The following is a 17292-nucleotide window of genomic DNA, read 5'->3' as shown; positions in this document are numbered from 1 at the left end:
TGGGTGAAAAAGGTCTACAGTAAAACCTTTTTGTTGGAATGCTTTACACTTTTCCACAGAACAGAAACTAAAATAACCTGTTAGACAATTAGTCACAAATACAGTCTTGGAGTTTTTGCCCACACATATGAGTATTGTCTAAAACATGTCGTCTTTGTAGCAGCTAGGCCCTGACACCACTGTGCTTGGCTGAGTTCACAAATCTGTTGTAACCCGTAGCTTCCCTGTCACTTCTCTGGCTCTCCTCTCCTGCTAAGCTTTGTTTCCTGACTGTAATTAGAACCTCCTGCCACTGCCATAGCTACTGCTGCTGCTGGAACCTCCATACCCACCTTGGTTTCATGGTTTAGCAAAGTACTGGCCTCTGTCACCATAAGGGCCAGAGCTCCTGCCTCCAAAGTTCCCTCCCTTCATCGTCCAAAATTTGAAGACTGATCGTTGTAATTGCCAAAACCACTGTAGCTTCCACCACCTCCAAAACTGCTTCTGTCATTGTCAAATCCATTATAGCCAACCCATCCCCACTGCCACCATACCCCCCCCCACCACGGCTGCCACCAAAGCCACCTCAAACACTGAAGTTCCCTTCTCGACCAAAATTGTCCTTGTCACCAAAACAGCTTCCACGACCACCACCAAAGTTTCCGGAACCACTTCGACCTCTCTGGTGGATGAAGCACTAGCCATCTCTTGCTTCGACAGAGCCTTTCTTACTTCACAGTTGTGGCCATTCACAGTATGCTGTTTCTGAATAACAATCTTATCCACAGAGTCATGGTCATTAAAGGTGACAAAAGCAAAGCCTCTCTTTTTTCCACTGCCCCTGTCAGTCATAACTTCTACTGCTTCAATTTTCCTATATTGCTCAAAGTAATCTCGTAGGTGATGTTCTTCAGTGTTTTCTTTAATACCACCAACAAAGATCTTTTTCACAGTTAAGTGGGCACCTGGTCTCTGAGAATCTTCTCTTGACACAGCTCTCTTAGGTTCCACGACTCTTCCATCCACCTTGTGTGGTCTTGCATTCATGGCAGCATCCACTTCCTCCACAGTGGTGTGTGTGACAAGCCCAAACCCCCTGGATCTCTTGGTGTTTGGATCTCTCATTACCACACAGTCGGTTAGTGTTCCCCATTTCTCAAAATGGCTGCTCAGATTCTCATCGGTTGTTTTGAAGCTCAGCCTTCCGATGAAGAGCTGCCGCAGCTGTTCTGGCTCCTTGGGATACTCTTGACATGATGGCAGGGTGATGAGAGCCTTCAGCGATGCTTCCTCGGCAGCGTCAAATAGCAGAAAGGCCTTCTTTATCTTTTATAATTACATCACTTCCTCATTTATTTCCTCTAAACTCCTCTAATGTATTCCCACATACTTTGTCTCAAACACTTATATTCTCTTTTTCTGTAATTGTTGATCTATCTATCTATCTATCTATCTATCTATCTATCTATCTATCTATCTATCTGTCTTCTCAAATACATAAATATAACATGATCAATTCATATAATGTTCCTTGTGTGTATATGATTTCAGGCTTACTGCATAGTGGTCTCATTGACACCAATTGATGGATTCTCCCCTGGAGAAAAGTATTTCTTTTGATCTTGGCATTTCCCGGTAGACAAATAATTGATATTTTTCCTTAAACTATCTCCAAAGGCACGTTAGTCTTTTATGTGACTTTTTCAACTGAATGCTGTTGTTCTAAATCAGAGTTTCTCATTATTTTCCTATTTCAGATAGCACAACGGTTGTCACCAGAAGCAATGGGTGAAGCAAACTTCTCTGTGGTGTCTGAGTTTGTGTTCCTGGGACTCTCCAACTCTTGGGAAATCCAACTGTTTCTCTTCTTCTTTTCTTGTATATTCTATGTGGCAAGTCTGTTGGGAAATTTTCTTATTGTGCTAACTGTAACCTCAGACCCCCAATTACAATCCCCTATGTACTTCCTATTAGGCAATCTTTCCATCATTGACTTGATATTTTGCTCCTCCACAACACCAAAGATGATTTATGACCTTTTCAGAAGGCATAAAACCATCTCTTTTGGGGGTTGCATCACTCAGATCTTTTTTATCCATGCAGTAGGTGGCACTGAGATGCTGCTGCTCATAGCCATGGCGTTTGACCGATATGTCGCCATATGTAAGCCTCTGCACTACCTGATCATCATGAGCCCACAAAAGTGCATCTTGATTTTGGTTGCTTCTTGAATTATTGGCTTCATCCATTCAGTGACTCAGCTGAGCTTTGTGGTAGACTTGCCCTTCTGTGGCCCTAATGAACTAGACAGCTTTTTCTGTGACCTTCCAAGATTTTTTAAACTTGCTTGTATGGATACATACACATTGGGGTTTATGGTTACTGCTAACAGTGGGTTCATTTCTGTGGCCTCCTTTATAATTCTGATCATCTCTTACATATTTATTTTGGTGACTGTTCAAAAGAAATCTTTGGGTAGTTTATATAAGGCCCTCTCCACTCTGTCAGCTCATGTCATGGTGGTAGTTTTGTTCTTTGGACCCTTAATCTTCTTCTACACATGGCCGTTTCCAGCATCACATCTGGATAAATTTCTTGCCATCTTTGATGCAGTTATTACTCCTTTTCTAAATCCGGTGATTTATACACTTAGGAACAAAGAGATGAACGTAGCAATGAGAAGACTATGCAGTCAGTTTGTTAGTTACAGTAAAATTTCTTAAAAATATTGAAGATATATGAGCAAACAAATCATATTTCAGGAGGATATTGCTGTGTACTGTGTTATATTTATCTAGCATATGTTGTGTGCTAATAGAAGATTTGCCCTTCTTTGCTTTCCTCAAAACTAGAGTGAAATTAACAACTACTAAATAGTGTCTTTAAGAGACTTGATGGGGTATAAAGATGGCTCAGTGATTTAGAACACTTTGTCTTTTTACAGAGGACCAAATTTGGTTCTATTACCCACATGGAGGCCCACAACATCTGTGATTCCAGTTTCAATGGCTCTAATCGCACGTTCTGGACTCTACCCGAACCAACATGCATGTAGTACACATACATACTTGTAGAAAAATCACACATATACATAAAATAAAAAATCTGTCTAAAAGCATACATACTTGAAAACTAAAGTTTATGCATCCCAGTAGGGGTGACCTGGGTACAATCATGAATGCAATAATAGAAAATGTTCAAGAATCTGTTTGTAAAATCAGTGTGTGAATGTTATCTATTTGTCTTGTTGATGCCCAGCCTGGCATCACAGAGTTTCCTGGGGAAGGCAGTGAAGAGAGGCATTGGCAATTGACAGGGCAAAAGTTACTTACTTTTAGTGACTTTCTCTTTCTTTAACTCTTTCTTATTCTGTGGCCAAAAGCCACAGACTTCTGCTGATTAATTCCCCTAATAGTGGCTGGGGATTAAAAAATGGCTTAGTTGCTAGGGCTCTTTTGTCTTTGGCTCATGGACTCCTTGTTGGCTAGGTAAGAGACTTGGAGTTTGTTAACTCTTTGTGAGCCATAGAGAAAAGAAAAGAAAAGAAAAAGAAAGAAAGAAGGAAAAGAGAGGAAGTTTAGACACGCACACACACACACACACACACACACAGACACACAACTGGATTAAGCAGAGAAGGCTTAAAACATCTCTTTATTGTCATTCTTAGTGTTTATACTTTCTCAGGATAACTGAACTCATGGTTTTTTAAGAACTCTTACCATCACATGTTCATAAGCAAGTTTAGGCAATAATTCATGCCTTAGATGGATAAGGAGTTACAGATAATTGTTTACATGTCTTTCCATTAAAATTAGTACCTGACTAAATGTTCATTATCTGTTATTAACTCTGTAAGTTTATCATAATTTTAAAGCAATATTTTTTTATGTCATAGGTTTGGATAATTTTGCCAAGAGGCAAATCATCTTCCTTGTCTCATTATTTTGAAGTCTTGTATAGATAGACTAGTCAATATATTATTTTCTATCCTTGTACCTATAATAAATTGTCTATTTTATGTTTATGACCTTTAGTTACCAGACAGTGGCCTCATTTCTGACATAGAAGGAATGTTTTCCTTTACTGTAAGTTTGTTCCAAGCCCGCTTTCTTTTTCTAGTACAATTAGCCCATGACATGTGAAGGTTTACAGAGCTCTATTTGCAACTTTTATTCTACAGGGCACCTGAGATACTCATATAAATGTACTAATTTGACAAAATCATTATCAGAATTATGAAATTATCAATTCATCTACACAGCATTATTATATGAAAGTGCATCTTCATATTGGTTCTGTAGGAAATCTGTCCAATAGTGTGGACTAATGCCCAGGAAATATTAGGCTATGTAATAGTGTCAACCATTTATTTGCTAGTTTGGTTCCTTCAAGGAGCCAAAATTCCAACTGTTTTATCACTGACATGACCATTTATACTATTCGCCTTTTTAAAAAAATGTGAATTGAGTACTGAATTTTAACAGATTCTCATTATTTTTTAATCTAAAATTTAATGATATTTAGTTAGATGTTAATTCCTTTACCTATTAATCTTTTAAGCCTTATCTGTAAATTATTTCAGATTCATAAGCATTAAAAGGTTATACAATCTCCTTATGCCCTTTACCTAAGTTTAGATTCTCCTGATGTTGTCATTATTCATCTACTTGGCACATTTTCCAGTCTGTGGGACACCAACATTACTCTAACTTCAGTTTATTCATATTTAACTCATCTTTGTTTTTTTAAAATTTATATCTGTTTTCTGGCCATGTTCAATACTAGATATTATGTCATATTTATCATGTCTCTGAGTTTCACTCAACAGTACTTAGTGTGATCATTTTCAAGGCTGTGAATTTTCACAACATTGGGTATTTCAAGCTTAATTGAAATACTTGAGCTTTGTTAGACAGTGGTGACACACACTTTTAATACCAGCAATTGGATGCAGAAGAAGATGGATCTCTGAGTTTGAGGCTAGCCTCGTCTACAGAGTGAATTCCAGGACAGACAGGGTTACACAGAGAAACCCTATCTCAAGGAAATAAATAGTAGACTTAGGTCCCTGATTTTTGTAAGGAACACTCAAGAAAAGAAAACCCTTTATTGAATAATATTTGGGCCCATGACAATAATATGATATCGTATTGATGTTGATCCCACAAATAGAATTTGGTCTAAGAAATTTAAGAGGGGATAAATGGCTTTTTAGATGTTACAAGTAATTTTTATTTTTTCATCTTTTATAAACAATCTTTTTCTCCAGTTTAACCTATGAACTTCATAGTTCATTATCATTTCTAAATATGATAATTTAAATATTTTGAGTACAAGCAAAAGTTAATTTCAACTTCATCCCAATTTAATTGGAGGGTGAAAGAAACATGTACATGATGTCTACTTTCATTCTTTTCTTGACTCATTCTTGCAAATAGAACTCAGGACCTTCTTCTTATTCTAGTTATACCGTTAGAATTTACACTTGTATTTCAAGTCTGTCAATTGACTTACTAGTCTCAGAAGAGCTCACTGAAATATCTTGACAGGGAAAGTATCCTTTTTTTTTTTACAAAAAAATTTATTGGTTATTTCGTTTATTCACATGTCAAATGTTATCCCCCTTCCTGGTTTCCTCTCTGAAAACCCCCCATCAAATACCTCCTCCCCTCTGTTCCACAAGGGTGTTTCTCCACCCACCTACCCAATCCTGCCCTAGCATTCCCCTACACTGGGGCATCAAGATTTCACAGGATCAAGGGCCTCTCTCCCTTTGACTGCAGACAAGGCCATCCTCTGCTACATATGCAGCTGGAGCCATGGGTCCCTCCATGTGTTTACTTTGGTTGGTGATTTAGTCCCTGGGAGCTCTGAGGGGTCTAATTCTTTGATATTGTTGTTCTTCCTATGGGATTGCAAACCTCTTCAGCTCCTAATTCCTCCATTGGGGTAGCACTGTCACAAAAGAACACACATGGTATGTACTCACTGATAACTGAACAGTAGGAAAAAAGCTTGGAATATCCATGATACAACTTACAGACCATATGAAGGTCAAGAAGAAGGAAGACCAAAGTGTGGATGCCTCAGTCCTACTTAGAAGAGGGAACAAAATAATCATGGGAGGTAGAGGGTGGGCAGGACTTGGGAGGAAGAAAGGAGGGGCAGGATCAGGGGTGGAAGGATACTGATGAGATGTACAGAGGGTCAGGAAATTTAGCAGAGGTTTGTAGCAATGGGCGATAGGGAACTGGGGATAGCCAACAGAAAGTCCCAGACAACAGGAAAGCAAGAGGCTCCCGGGACTCAACGGGGATGACATTAGCTGAAATACCTAACAAAGGGGAGAGAGAACCTGTAGAGGTCATATTCAGAGGTTAAACATGGCCCCCTGTTGAGGGATGGAGGTACCCACCTATCTCAAAAATATTAACTCAGAATTGCTCCTGTCTAAAGGAAATACAGAGAGAAAGAGTGGGGCATGAAAGTATCTTACTGTGATCCTCATGTTCCTTTCTCACCCAGATCCTATAGACTAATTCTATGTTAGTGGGCATTTCAACATTTTGTCAAAAAACTTTAACATAAAACAGCACAAATCAACATCAATAAATTAAAATTCCTCAAACTTAGATCAAAGACCACATAAGGAATTTTGCCCTTTCCTCTCTCCTGTTATGTAATTTCTAAAGTGCAAATTTACTTCATTTTGATCAGTTATTTGCTTTATTGTGCAGGGTCAGTGGGCCAATGTCTTAAAACAACCATGAGAGTTATAGGTTGAAATGGCTGGCTTAAAGCTGCCTCCATGTGATCTAACAAAGGACAAGGTCAAAAAAAGAAAGAGCAACCTCTCATCCAAAGAAAGAAACAGAGCAAAAACTTTACAACAAAGAAGTGAGAAGACACCTGAGAAGTGTGGAGAAAAATTTGCAACACACCCATAAGAAGTAAACCAATAGATTTTATGAAGAAATAATGTCCAGAATATATAAAGAACCCACTAAACTAAGCAACCACCTCAATAATAGGATAAATAGCAAACATATCAGAAGATGAAGTACAAATAAATGACCAATAAACACACAAAACAAAACCCAGAAAAGTTCCACAAATGTAGCTATTGAAGAAGTAAGAATTAACACCACCATGAGATTCCATCCCTCTCCAGTCATAAAGGCTACTATTCAGAAAGCAACCACCACAGTGAGATTCCATCCCTCTCTAGTCATAATGACTATCATTCAGAAAACAAACCACAGATCCTGGTAAAGATGTGTCTAAATTGTTCTAGGAACTATGGAAATCAATATGGAAGCTCCTCAAAACACTAGAAATAGAACTACTCTATGAACCAACTACATCACTTCTGAGTATATGGACTCAAAAGTCTATAAGGCAAAGTTCTATAAAGATGTCTTCCCATCATATATACTGCAGCAGGACTCACAGTAACTACATGTCTTGGTTAGTTTTTGTCAGCTTGACACAAGCTAGCATCTCCTGGGAAGAGAACTTAATTGAGGATTTGCCTATATTGGATTGGCCTGCAGCATGTCTGTGAAGCATTTTCTTCATTAGTGACTGATATGGGAGGGTCCATCCTGCTGTAGGGAATGCCACCATGTGGGAGGTGATCCACAGGTTTTTTTTTTTTTTTTTTTTTTTTTCAAAAAAAGCAAGCTGAAGAAGTTTTAGAGAGCAAGCCAGGAATCAGAATTTTCCCATGGTTTTTGATACAGTTCCGCTTCCAGCTTTTTGTCTTGAGTCCCTCCCTGCCTTGGCTTTTCTCCATGATGTACTGTAACCTGTAAGTTGTTCCTTCAAGTTGCTTTTGCTCAGCATTTTATCACAGCAACAAAAACCAAACTGTGACGCTAAGCTCCAGAACTCCTCCTATGTGTCTGTTAACAGAAAAATGAACAACAACAATAACAACAAAAACAAACAAAAACTCAACTTGGTGTGTGTGTGTATTTGTGTAGCCATAAAGAAAAATAAAATTATGTGATTTAGTGGGGATGAGGAAGGGAAAGTGGATGACTATCAGGTATGGGAGGGGGGATGGGAGAGGGCTTGGAGTGAGAATGGAAATCTATGGGGGGGCATCTCTGGTACTATAAAGAGGCCTGGAAGAGGGGAGGATACGGGGAGTCTATATGGGTGAACCTAGCTGAGATTCCTACCAGAGGGGGATATAGAGACTGAAGTGGCCACTTCCTGTATCCAGGCAGGACTTCCAGAGGAGGGATGAAGACATCAATCTACTCACAAAACCTTCAATCCATAATTTGTCTTGCCTACAAGATGTGCAGAGATAATGGTGGAGCAGAGTCTAAGAGAACAGCTTACCTATGACTGTCCCTAGTTGAGACCCACCTAATGGGAAAGAACCAACCCCTGACACTATTAATGATACTGCTATGCTTGTAGACAGGTACCTAGCATAATCATCTCCTGAGATGCTTCATCCAGCAGCTGATGTAGACAGATTCAGAGAGCCATAGCTAATCATCAGGCTGAGCCTGGTGAAGAATGGGGAATAGAATTGAGCAAGCTGGCGGTATCAAAGACACCACAAGAAGACCCACAGAGTCAACTAACCTGGGCCCAAGTGGACTCACAGGTAATGGGCCACCAACCAGAAAGCATGCAGGGAACCCTACACATTTGCAGCACATTATGTGTAGCTTGGTCTTTATGTGGGATTCTTAACAAGTGGAGCAGGGGCTGTCTTGGTCTGTGTTCCCTGACATTGAATCCCCTCTCTACTACCAACAAAAATGTTGATAAAGCTGATTAATATTTGGTTAGAATTCCAGGAAAAACAAAGTAAACTGCAGAATTTATGTAAATAAACTCAGAGAAGGAATAAAGATAAGTTACTTCTATGTATTAGCTCTCAATGTAGAAACAGTACTCAATTCACAGGGTCAAGAGATAGTTTATCCCTATAGTTAAATATGAGATCATGACTATGTACTATGTTCCACTATGGCACCAATTCTGAGGGTTATATAACAACTGAACAAATAAATCACTACACCCTTTAAATATACTGGGGCGAGTGAGTATCAGGTGGACTGTTTTAGGTACGTCTTAACTTATGAGTCCCAGTTTCTCTCTCTCTCTCTCTCTCTCTCTCTCTCTCTCTCTCTCTCTCTCTGTCTCTCTCTCTCTCTGTCTCTCTCTTCCTGATTAAAACTTCCATTTTTAAGAAATATCTGTTAGTATTCTTGCTAATGTTTTCATTTCTAACTTGATTAATTCTGGAAAGAGTATTTCAAATCAAATGGGATAATATTTTGAGATAATATTTTGATTTTCTTAGTAGAGTTCTTTATATATACATAAATATACACATGTGTAAATGTCTGTGTGTATGTGTGTGAAGGTGTGCATGTGCTTTTGTGTCTTGTATGTGCACATGTGCATGTGTGTGCACGCATATATGGGCATGCATGTTTGCAAATGTTTGTGTTTATGTATGTGTGTGTGTATAGGGACTCACATATGTCTATGTGTGCATACATATGGAGAGTGTGTAGAGTATGCATGTGTTTTTGCATGTGCACAAGTGTTTATGAGAAGCTATGTTCATATGTATATGAGTATTTATGTCTGTGTATCTGTGTGAATGTGTTTGTATGGGTGTGTGGTATGTGTGTGGATGCATGAGTGTGTGTTCACCCATTTATCTCCCTGGGTGGTGAGGGTAGGCAGAAGCTGCTTTCAAAAGGATGTTGATGAGAAGTGGCCAGTGTCATCTTCATTCAGACCTAACAAGTCTCAAGTCCAATTAAGGGTTTGGGTGGACAGTGTTCTTGAATGGATAGGTCAGAATAGAGAGAAATCTAACTTTGTCATGCTCTGTGACTTGTCAGGCAGTGTCCAGGCACTATATTGAGAGAGAACCTAATGTTAAGAACTGAGCTACCCTAAATTTGTGCATTGGAGTTGCAGGAAGTTTCCTGATGTTTGCATTATTATTTGCATGTTTATGGTGGCCCTAAAGGAAGAAAGGGACAAGAAATTGGAGGGGAGGGAAAGTTCTGGGGATCAGATCTGGTGATGGCCAGGTCCCAAAGAGGAGGTAAGGAGGGAGTCAGGCGTGAGGGTCAAGGGAAATCTTGCAGCCTGTTTGACTGTCTATCAGAGTGCTTCTTTATACAGAACTCAGTGGCAGGGATAAATTTATATTGTTCTAAAACATAGGTCATACCGTTTTTGTGCCAAGATATGTGTTTTAACTTCCTTTTGGTGATAAGTTTAGCTATCATTGATAAACAGTGACAGAGCAGAGTTATCTTTTACAATCATTTTCCTTCATTAGTCCCACAACTCAACTTTTAAGAATCTAGAGGCATATTTTGCCAAAGGGGGGAAAATCCCTTTCTAAGGCTGGAAGTTCTTACAGTTTCAAGGCATGAGACAGTGAAAGTCTCGAAGCTGGCACAGGCAGATTGTCATGTCTCAAGCAGTGTATTATTAATTCTTACTGGTCAGACTGCCAAGAAAAATCTTCGGGTCAAATCTGCTGCAGTTATTCAATTTCTGCTGTAAGTCAATGTTTTTATCTTTGTAGAGTTTATTTTTATGTCTAATGTTGGTAATTGTTTTGTTCCTTGGTCATATAATACCACAGAGGCCCTACTGGAGGTAACTTTTTGAGAAAGGGAGGTCTAAATACATTATTCTTTTATCAATTAGCCACATCATTTTTGGTACATCAATATAAGCTGCTATGTAGGGCAGAAATAACTTCAGAGTCAATTTAACTTTGTTGCTGTATCTTTTCCGAGAGCAGCATACCATATGCAACCTCCAATCTTATGTGTCACATAATTGCCTGAGTGTATAGCAAAAAGAGTCTTTTAACAGGATCTGCTGCCAACTCCTCTAGTCTACTGAATCTTGTTTACCTTTTAGTTTACTTTGTTCTGATTATCTTGTTCCTGGGTAAGTACAGGGGCAGATGTCCCAAGAGTATCTTGGAATCAGAGCCTCATAAGGAGATCTCTGTTGTCTTTATTTGAGTCACAATGTTCAGGTTGAAGGAAGACCTTCAAGTAGGGCCAGATAAGGTTATCTCCCTAAAAGTGGGAGGGACAATATACTCAGGACTTCCTTGGAGGAACACAGAGGCAATTCTCCGAGGCGAAGGCATAAATGATTCATAAGAAATTTCTCATCAATCCAATATCCCCAAGTTGTACAAATATTAAAAGCCCACCAAAGCATACAACACGTGGAGATCAAGATCAAAAGTAGAAGACAGCAATTGCATCACTCTACTCAGCCTTGCTGGGTCTTTGTCAAGCAGTTGCGCTGGTTTTATGCCTTTTGCTGTTCTCATTAGATATGGCTGTGGCAGGAAAGAGATATGAATTTGATCAAGAAACATTATATGCATGTAAGAACTCAACTACAACAATAAAACAACTTGGAGGTAATCTGGGCAATGTGATGGGCAGTAAGTAGCATATACTGTACCAGTACATGTAAACACAATATTCTAGATTCTTACTTAGTCACATAGGGTAAGTGGATGTGTGTGTGTGTGTAATAATTAAAATCAGATGCAGAACATCATTTCATACATTTGTCTGTTCAAAACAATATCCTACATATCATTATAACACACAAAATAGTTTTTAATTAATTAATTAATTAATTAATTTATTCACTATACATCTACATCATAACCCTCCCTCCTGGTCTTCTCACACAGTCCCTCCACCATCATTCCTTCCCTTCCCCTCTGAGAAGTGGGAGGCCCCTTTGGGTATGACCAGACCCTGGCACAACAAGTCACTACAGGGCTAGGCATATCATCTCTGACTGAGGTCAGGCAAGGTGGCTCAGTTAGGGGAACGAGACCCACAGGTGTGTAACAGACTCAGAGACAGCGTCCGCTCCAGGTATTGGAGGACCACCGGCATGAAGACCAAGCTGTACAACTGTTGCATACGTGTGGGGGTCCTAGATTCAGCCCATGCTTGCTTTTTGGTTGGTGGTTAAGTCTCTGGGAGTTTCCAAGGGTCCAGAATAGTTGACTCTGTTGATTGTCTTGTGCTGATAGCATCCCTATCTCCTTCGGGTCCCTTAGTCGTTCCAGTTCTTCCACAAGACTCTCTGGCTGTGGATCTCTGCATCTGTTTCCATTGGCTCCTGGGTGGAGCTCTCAGAGGACAGTTATGCTAGGCTCCTGTCTGCAAACATAACAGAGTATCATTAGTGGGGTGGGGTATTTCTAAGACGTGCCAGATACCTGAGACAAAGGTTGGGAGGCTCCAGGAAGTCTATGCAGTGACCCAAGCTGAGAAGCTTAGCAGTGTGGGATTCGGAGTCTGAAGTGGCCACCTCCGGTAGCCAGGCAGGATTCCTAGTAAAGGGGAGAATCTTCATCACAAAATGTGTCCCGAATGCAAGATGTGTAGGGACAAAGATGGAGCAGAGACTGAGGGAATGGCCAACCAATGACTAGCCACACTTGAGACCCATCCCATGGGCAAAAACCAATCCCTGACAATATAAATGATATTCTGTTATGCTTGCAGATGGAAGCATATATTTAAAAAAAATCCAGAACATTGATTGAGAGAAAGGGCTTGAGAATGGGAAATAAATATTAATGATAATACATATTTAAAAGAAGAGGGTCAATTTACAAATCATGCTGATAGTATATAGTGGATAGAAAATGTGATTGTGCTGAATATTTCACAGTCATAATAAATATTTGAGATTATGGATATGCTATGTGAATCATTACACAATACAAAGTGTATGGAGGCAATGCATTCTACACATAAGGATCTAAAAGAATTACTATCAATATTGATAAAGACAGAAACAGTCAGGTTACTTCTGAATATTTTGGAATAAAAATGCATGCTTCATTACAACATACAGTCAATAAAACATTCTGACGTTTTTACTTCTTTAATTTTTGAGGTAATATAATTACAGGGTTTCTCTCTTCTCTTTGTTTTCTCTACTCCCTTCAAATTCCCTATGCCCCTACAATTCCCCTTCAAATTCACATTCTTTATCAATTGTTATTACATGCACATCTATGTGTATGTAATATATGTATGTAGATATAACTTGCTCAGTCTATATAATGTCACTTGTATGTATATTTTTAGGGCTGACAATTTGGTATTTAATAACCAACTGATGTGTTCTTCCATTTCTTCTGCTCTCAGTGTTTCTTAGTTGCTTGTAGTTCTTTGTGTAGGGTTGAAGTCACATGGGCATTCCTCGTCCACACTGGCACTTCAGTTGGTGCTGTGTTTGTTCAGCTCATGTTTGGGAAACCATGTTGCTGAGAGTTTTTGGGTATATATTCTGACATTACCAGAGATACAGTCTCACTGAAGACACTCTTACAGTCTTTCCACTCCTTCTCCCACAATGTTCCTTGAGCCTTAGGTATGTGAATGTTTTATAGATATAGCCACTGGTCCTGGGCTCCACAATTCTTTATTTTGATTGGGTGTGGTTTTCTGTAGTGGTCTCCATCTGCTGTAAAGAGAAGTTCCTTGGTGACATTTATGTATATAAGATAAGCATTTATAGATTGTTGTTAGGGATCCTGCTGGTTTAATAAAGTATTGGCTGTAGATTCTCTTCCAATAACCATGACTTCACTAGCTCTCAGTAGTTAGAAAGGTTTCCAATATCAGGAATTATTTCCCTCTTGTTGAGGGGGTCTTAAGTCCAATTAGAGATCTTTTGATTACCACCAAGGTATGTGTGACACTATTGTACTTTTAGGGCTATCATACATTGCTCGTGATTGATGTGGTTTGTAGGCATCATTGTTTTTTAAAGTATCAGAATTAATTTGTTCTCTATGGTCATATTAATACTGTCTCCAAATAGCAGGTACAGCAAGAGACACTGAAGGCATTTCAACAACTAAATCCACTTATTAAATGCAGAAAATTTGAGCTGGATGCCCTTGGTAGCAGAACAAAGTTGCACTGGAAGATACAAGTTGAGTTAGATAAAGTCTGTACTTATATATTTACTGCAATCTATTAAATTCCTGATTTATAAAAGTCATTGTAAGATAAGTTTAAAATATTCCTGTAGTGATTTTACTTGTATAGTTCACACATATATAGAGAAAATTCTGTTTTCAAGTTTGTTGACATCATTTCTATGAATTCCTTGGAAACTGAATGTTAAAAGATATGTTGAAATATTTGTATTTATTGTGAGAGGGTTTGAATTGACAAATTGTAGAAATTGATTTTTCATGCAGATCCCAGTGTCATCTTGCCTTCCTGCAACCCATTACCCATTACAACATTCCCCTTGTTGTCTTGACCACAATGAATTTGTTTTAGAAGACATTTTTCTTAGTTAATTGACTTTAGTTTTTCAGAGCCACATCATTACAGTTTGGTTTGGTCACTATCTTCCCCACAGTTAATGAGCTATGTTTTCCTTTTATAGACACATTTGTACAACTCTCTGTGCTTGAAGTAATAGCCTGTGAGGAGTCACAATGGAGAGATGCCACAAATTTCACAGCAGGAAGACATTATGAAAAGTCAGATTCAGCAGCAATGAAGACTTGGGTAACAGTTTGTTTTTTTGCACACATTAATTATGGTTTGGTTTGCAGACAGGAGGAAATGGGTGGTGGGAAGAATGTTGGTCAAAAAGGAAGAGTAAGTGTGGATTGTTTGTTGTGGTTATAGAGACAAGAAGTAATCGTCAGTGAAGTCACTTAGAGACTCAAGATTCCTCTGAGGTGCACTATAGTCTGGTACTCACCCTGGCTCACTTTAGAACTAGAGAAAGACATGAGTTAGTGACTGCATTCATGGCTCTAGGGAAATCATTATGACTGCAAATGAAGACAAATATTATATCTTCTTCAAAACACATTTATTGTAGATGTTTTATAAGAGAAGAGGTAAGATATAAAGAGAAAATTCATTACTGATAAGTGCAGGTTTACAAACAAAACAGTGTCCTGTAAGCAATGTGGTAATATAGAAATTGAACATATATTTAAAAAACTATCTAAGGTATAAATTTACCCCAAGCTAAAACCAAGTACGATCAGCTACAGTTACATGGTAGAAGAAAGAGAAAAGGCTAAAATGTAAATATGAAAAGTTTAATTATTAATGGATTAATCTTCTAGACCTTTTTATTTTTAAAATATTTATCATAATTTTCTAGGCCAACTCAAAGAGAGGTTTGACAAACTGGGACCATTGGGCAGCAGCAACAAAGAAAAGGGGCCAGAAATGTATCTTATGAGGAAAAGCCAAAGAGACAAAGAGAATGAACACTAGCTGGGGCCTGCATTCACATAGTGTGTGAGCATTCACTAGAACCTGAATGCCTGGCAGTGGTCAGGCGGATATGATGAAAAATATTGTATACATGTAGGAAATTTTTTATTCATAAAAATTATTTTAAAACCATAAAGGTACAGACAAGTGATTTTATTGGTTTTTACTAACTTCATGGATATTGACTACTGAAAGACTTATGGGCAAGTTCTTCAAGTCCATAGGAAAAATGAGCATACATAGGCAAGTTCCTCATGTCTACAGCAAGAGAACTGAGCATACATTGGCTCTAGCAAGAGGATGATGGATTTTCTTTTTGTGAAGAAGAACTTTTTATTAACAAAAATTATAAAAACAAAACAGGAAATAACCTAATTTCAAACCTTGTAAACTGAGGAAAACATGATATGACTCAGGTAGATAAATAAAGCGAATGGTCTCAGAACATATTTTAATTTCTTGGTTCAGTAATTTCTTCACTTGATGTGAACATCACTTTTTTTTTTTCAAAAATTTCTGCATGTCCAGTTATTACTAATCTATGCTAAAGTGTTATTCAACTCCATGTAAATAAAGACAAAACTAGTCACCTCAAAGCAGAGTACTCCTGACAGGCAGTAGTTCCAGAAGAGGACAGAGGCACTCCAGGAGAGTGTGAAGGCTGTGAAGTACTCAATGTCTCCTAGAAGTCTTTAAGTGACTAACTCACAGTAATGGCTCCCTGGTTCTCAAGAAATCTGAAAATCTGAAGGCAAAAACTAAGTAAGTTACTAAATACCCTAATGCTCACTGTGCTATTTTGTGTTCTTTGTTTTGGGGGATTCCGAAAATGGGGAAGAGTGTATTCAGTCCTATTTGTCCCCTTTTTCTACCTAGCGGCCATTCCTGCAGTCTCTCTCCTACTCACATTTGCCCCTCTTATCCTCTCTCTTGCAGCCACAGATCCAAACTAATCCTCCTTGGATAATGACTTGGCTTTAAAGAAACTATATTTTTCAATCACAAGTCCTTATTCTTGCATGAATAATATCTCAGGATAATATGTCATAAAAGCCACATGGAACTCCTGTGTAATAATATGTGTAATAGGGTTCCTGTCTTTCAGCAGCATTTGCAAGCCTGGGAACTCCAATGTGTTAGCCTAAAATGACTCACCGCTGCTGGTGAATGCTCACAGGGAATTATTTGTGGTGTTGATAATTTTAAATCTGCACACTTGGACTTCCCTTTTGCCATCTCTTCTTTTTTTATTATAATTTTTCAGCCTTACTGACCAACTTTGTTTTCTGCCTCATTCAGTGATCTAATTTCCCCTTTTCTTTCTTATTTGAGCCTTTCCACCTAATTCCTTTCTTATTTTAAATGCAAATTTAAATAATCTTTGCATAAATTTTAAATGGAATATCATAGTTTTGTATTTAAATGTCACTATAAATATCGTTATTTTGTGTCAGTTCTTTGACCGTTGTGATTTGCTTTTCCTCAGTTTCCCTTATAGCCCAGCTAGCTCTAACTCACTGTGGAGCACAGTCTGCATTCAAAGTAGTAGTAAGCCTCCTGACTCTGCCTCCAAAGTAATAAGAGTACAGGCATATATCACCAGATCTAGGCTTTTAATTTTTTTTTGCCATCCAAATTTTAGTTTGTAAAAAGTATATTCTCATTGTGCTTAATATACTCAAGCCTACAAAAAAAAGCATATTTCTCTTAGTAATCATAAGGAACTTTGGGATGCTTTTAAACTTTCCATTTTTATGGAAGTTTAGATTAGTTTTATAAGCTCCTTACATGACTGAAAGTTTCAGTAGAAATCATAAATTAGTTCTTCTAACTTTTTAAAGATTATAGTATATTTACATCATTTTTCTATTCTCTTTCTTCTCTTCAAACCCTCCCATGTATCATCACCACACACTCTCTTTCAAGTTGATGTCCTCCTTTTCTTTTATATATATATATATATATATATATATATATATATATA

General features: G+C 38.2%; 1 protein-coding gene and 1 pseudogene across 1 annotated transcript; one reads left to right on the top strand and one right to left on the bottom strand.

The window, feature by feature from the left end:
- Positions 1 to 276: 276 nt before the first annotated feature.
- Positions 277 to 1218, bottom strand: LOC114620973 (annotated as a pseudogene).
- A 548-nt stretch (positions 1219 to 1766) lies between these two features.
- Positions 1767 to 2705, top strand: LOC114620864 (olfactory receptor 4F6-like). The gene is given in 1 exon segment (XM_028767031.1): positions 1767 to 2705. A coding segment is annotated over 1 exon segment (939 nt).
- Positions 2706 to 17292: the final 14587 nt, after the last annotated feature.

The sequence above is a fragment of the Grammomys surdaster genome, unplaced genomic scaffold (genome assembly GCF_004785775.1).
Source record: "Grammomys surdaster isolate TR1022 unplaced genomic scaffold, NIH_TR_1.0 170, whole genome shotgun sequence".
NCBI lineage: Eukaryota > Metazoa > Chordata > Mammalia > Rodentia > Muridae > Grammomys > Grammomys surdaster.
The sequence above is the reverse complement of the archived record's forward strand: the minus strand, read 5'-3'. Positions and strand labels throughout refer to the sequence as shown.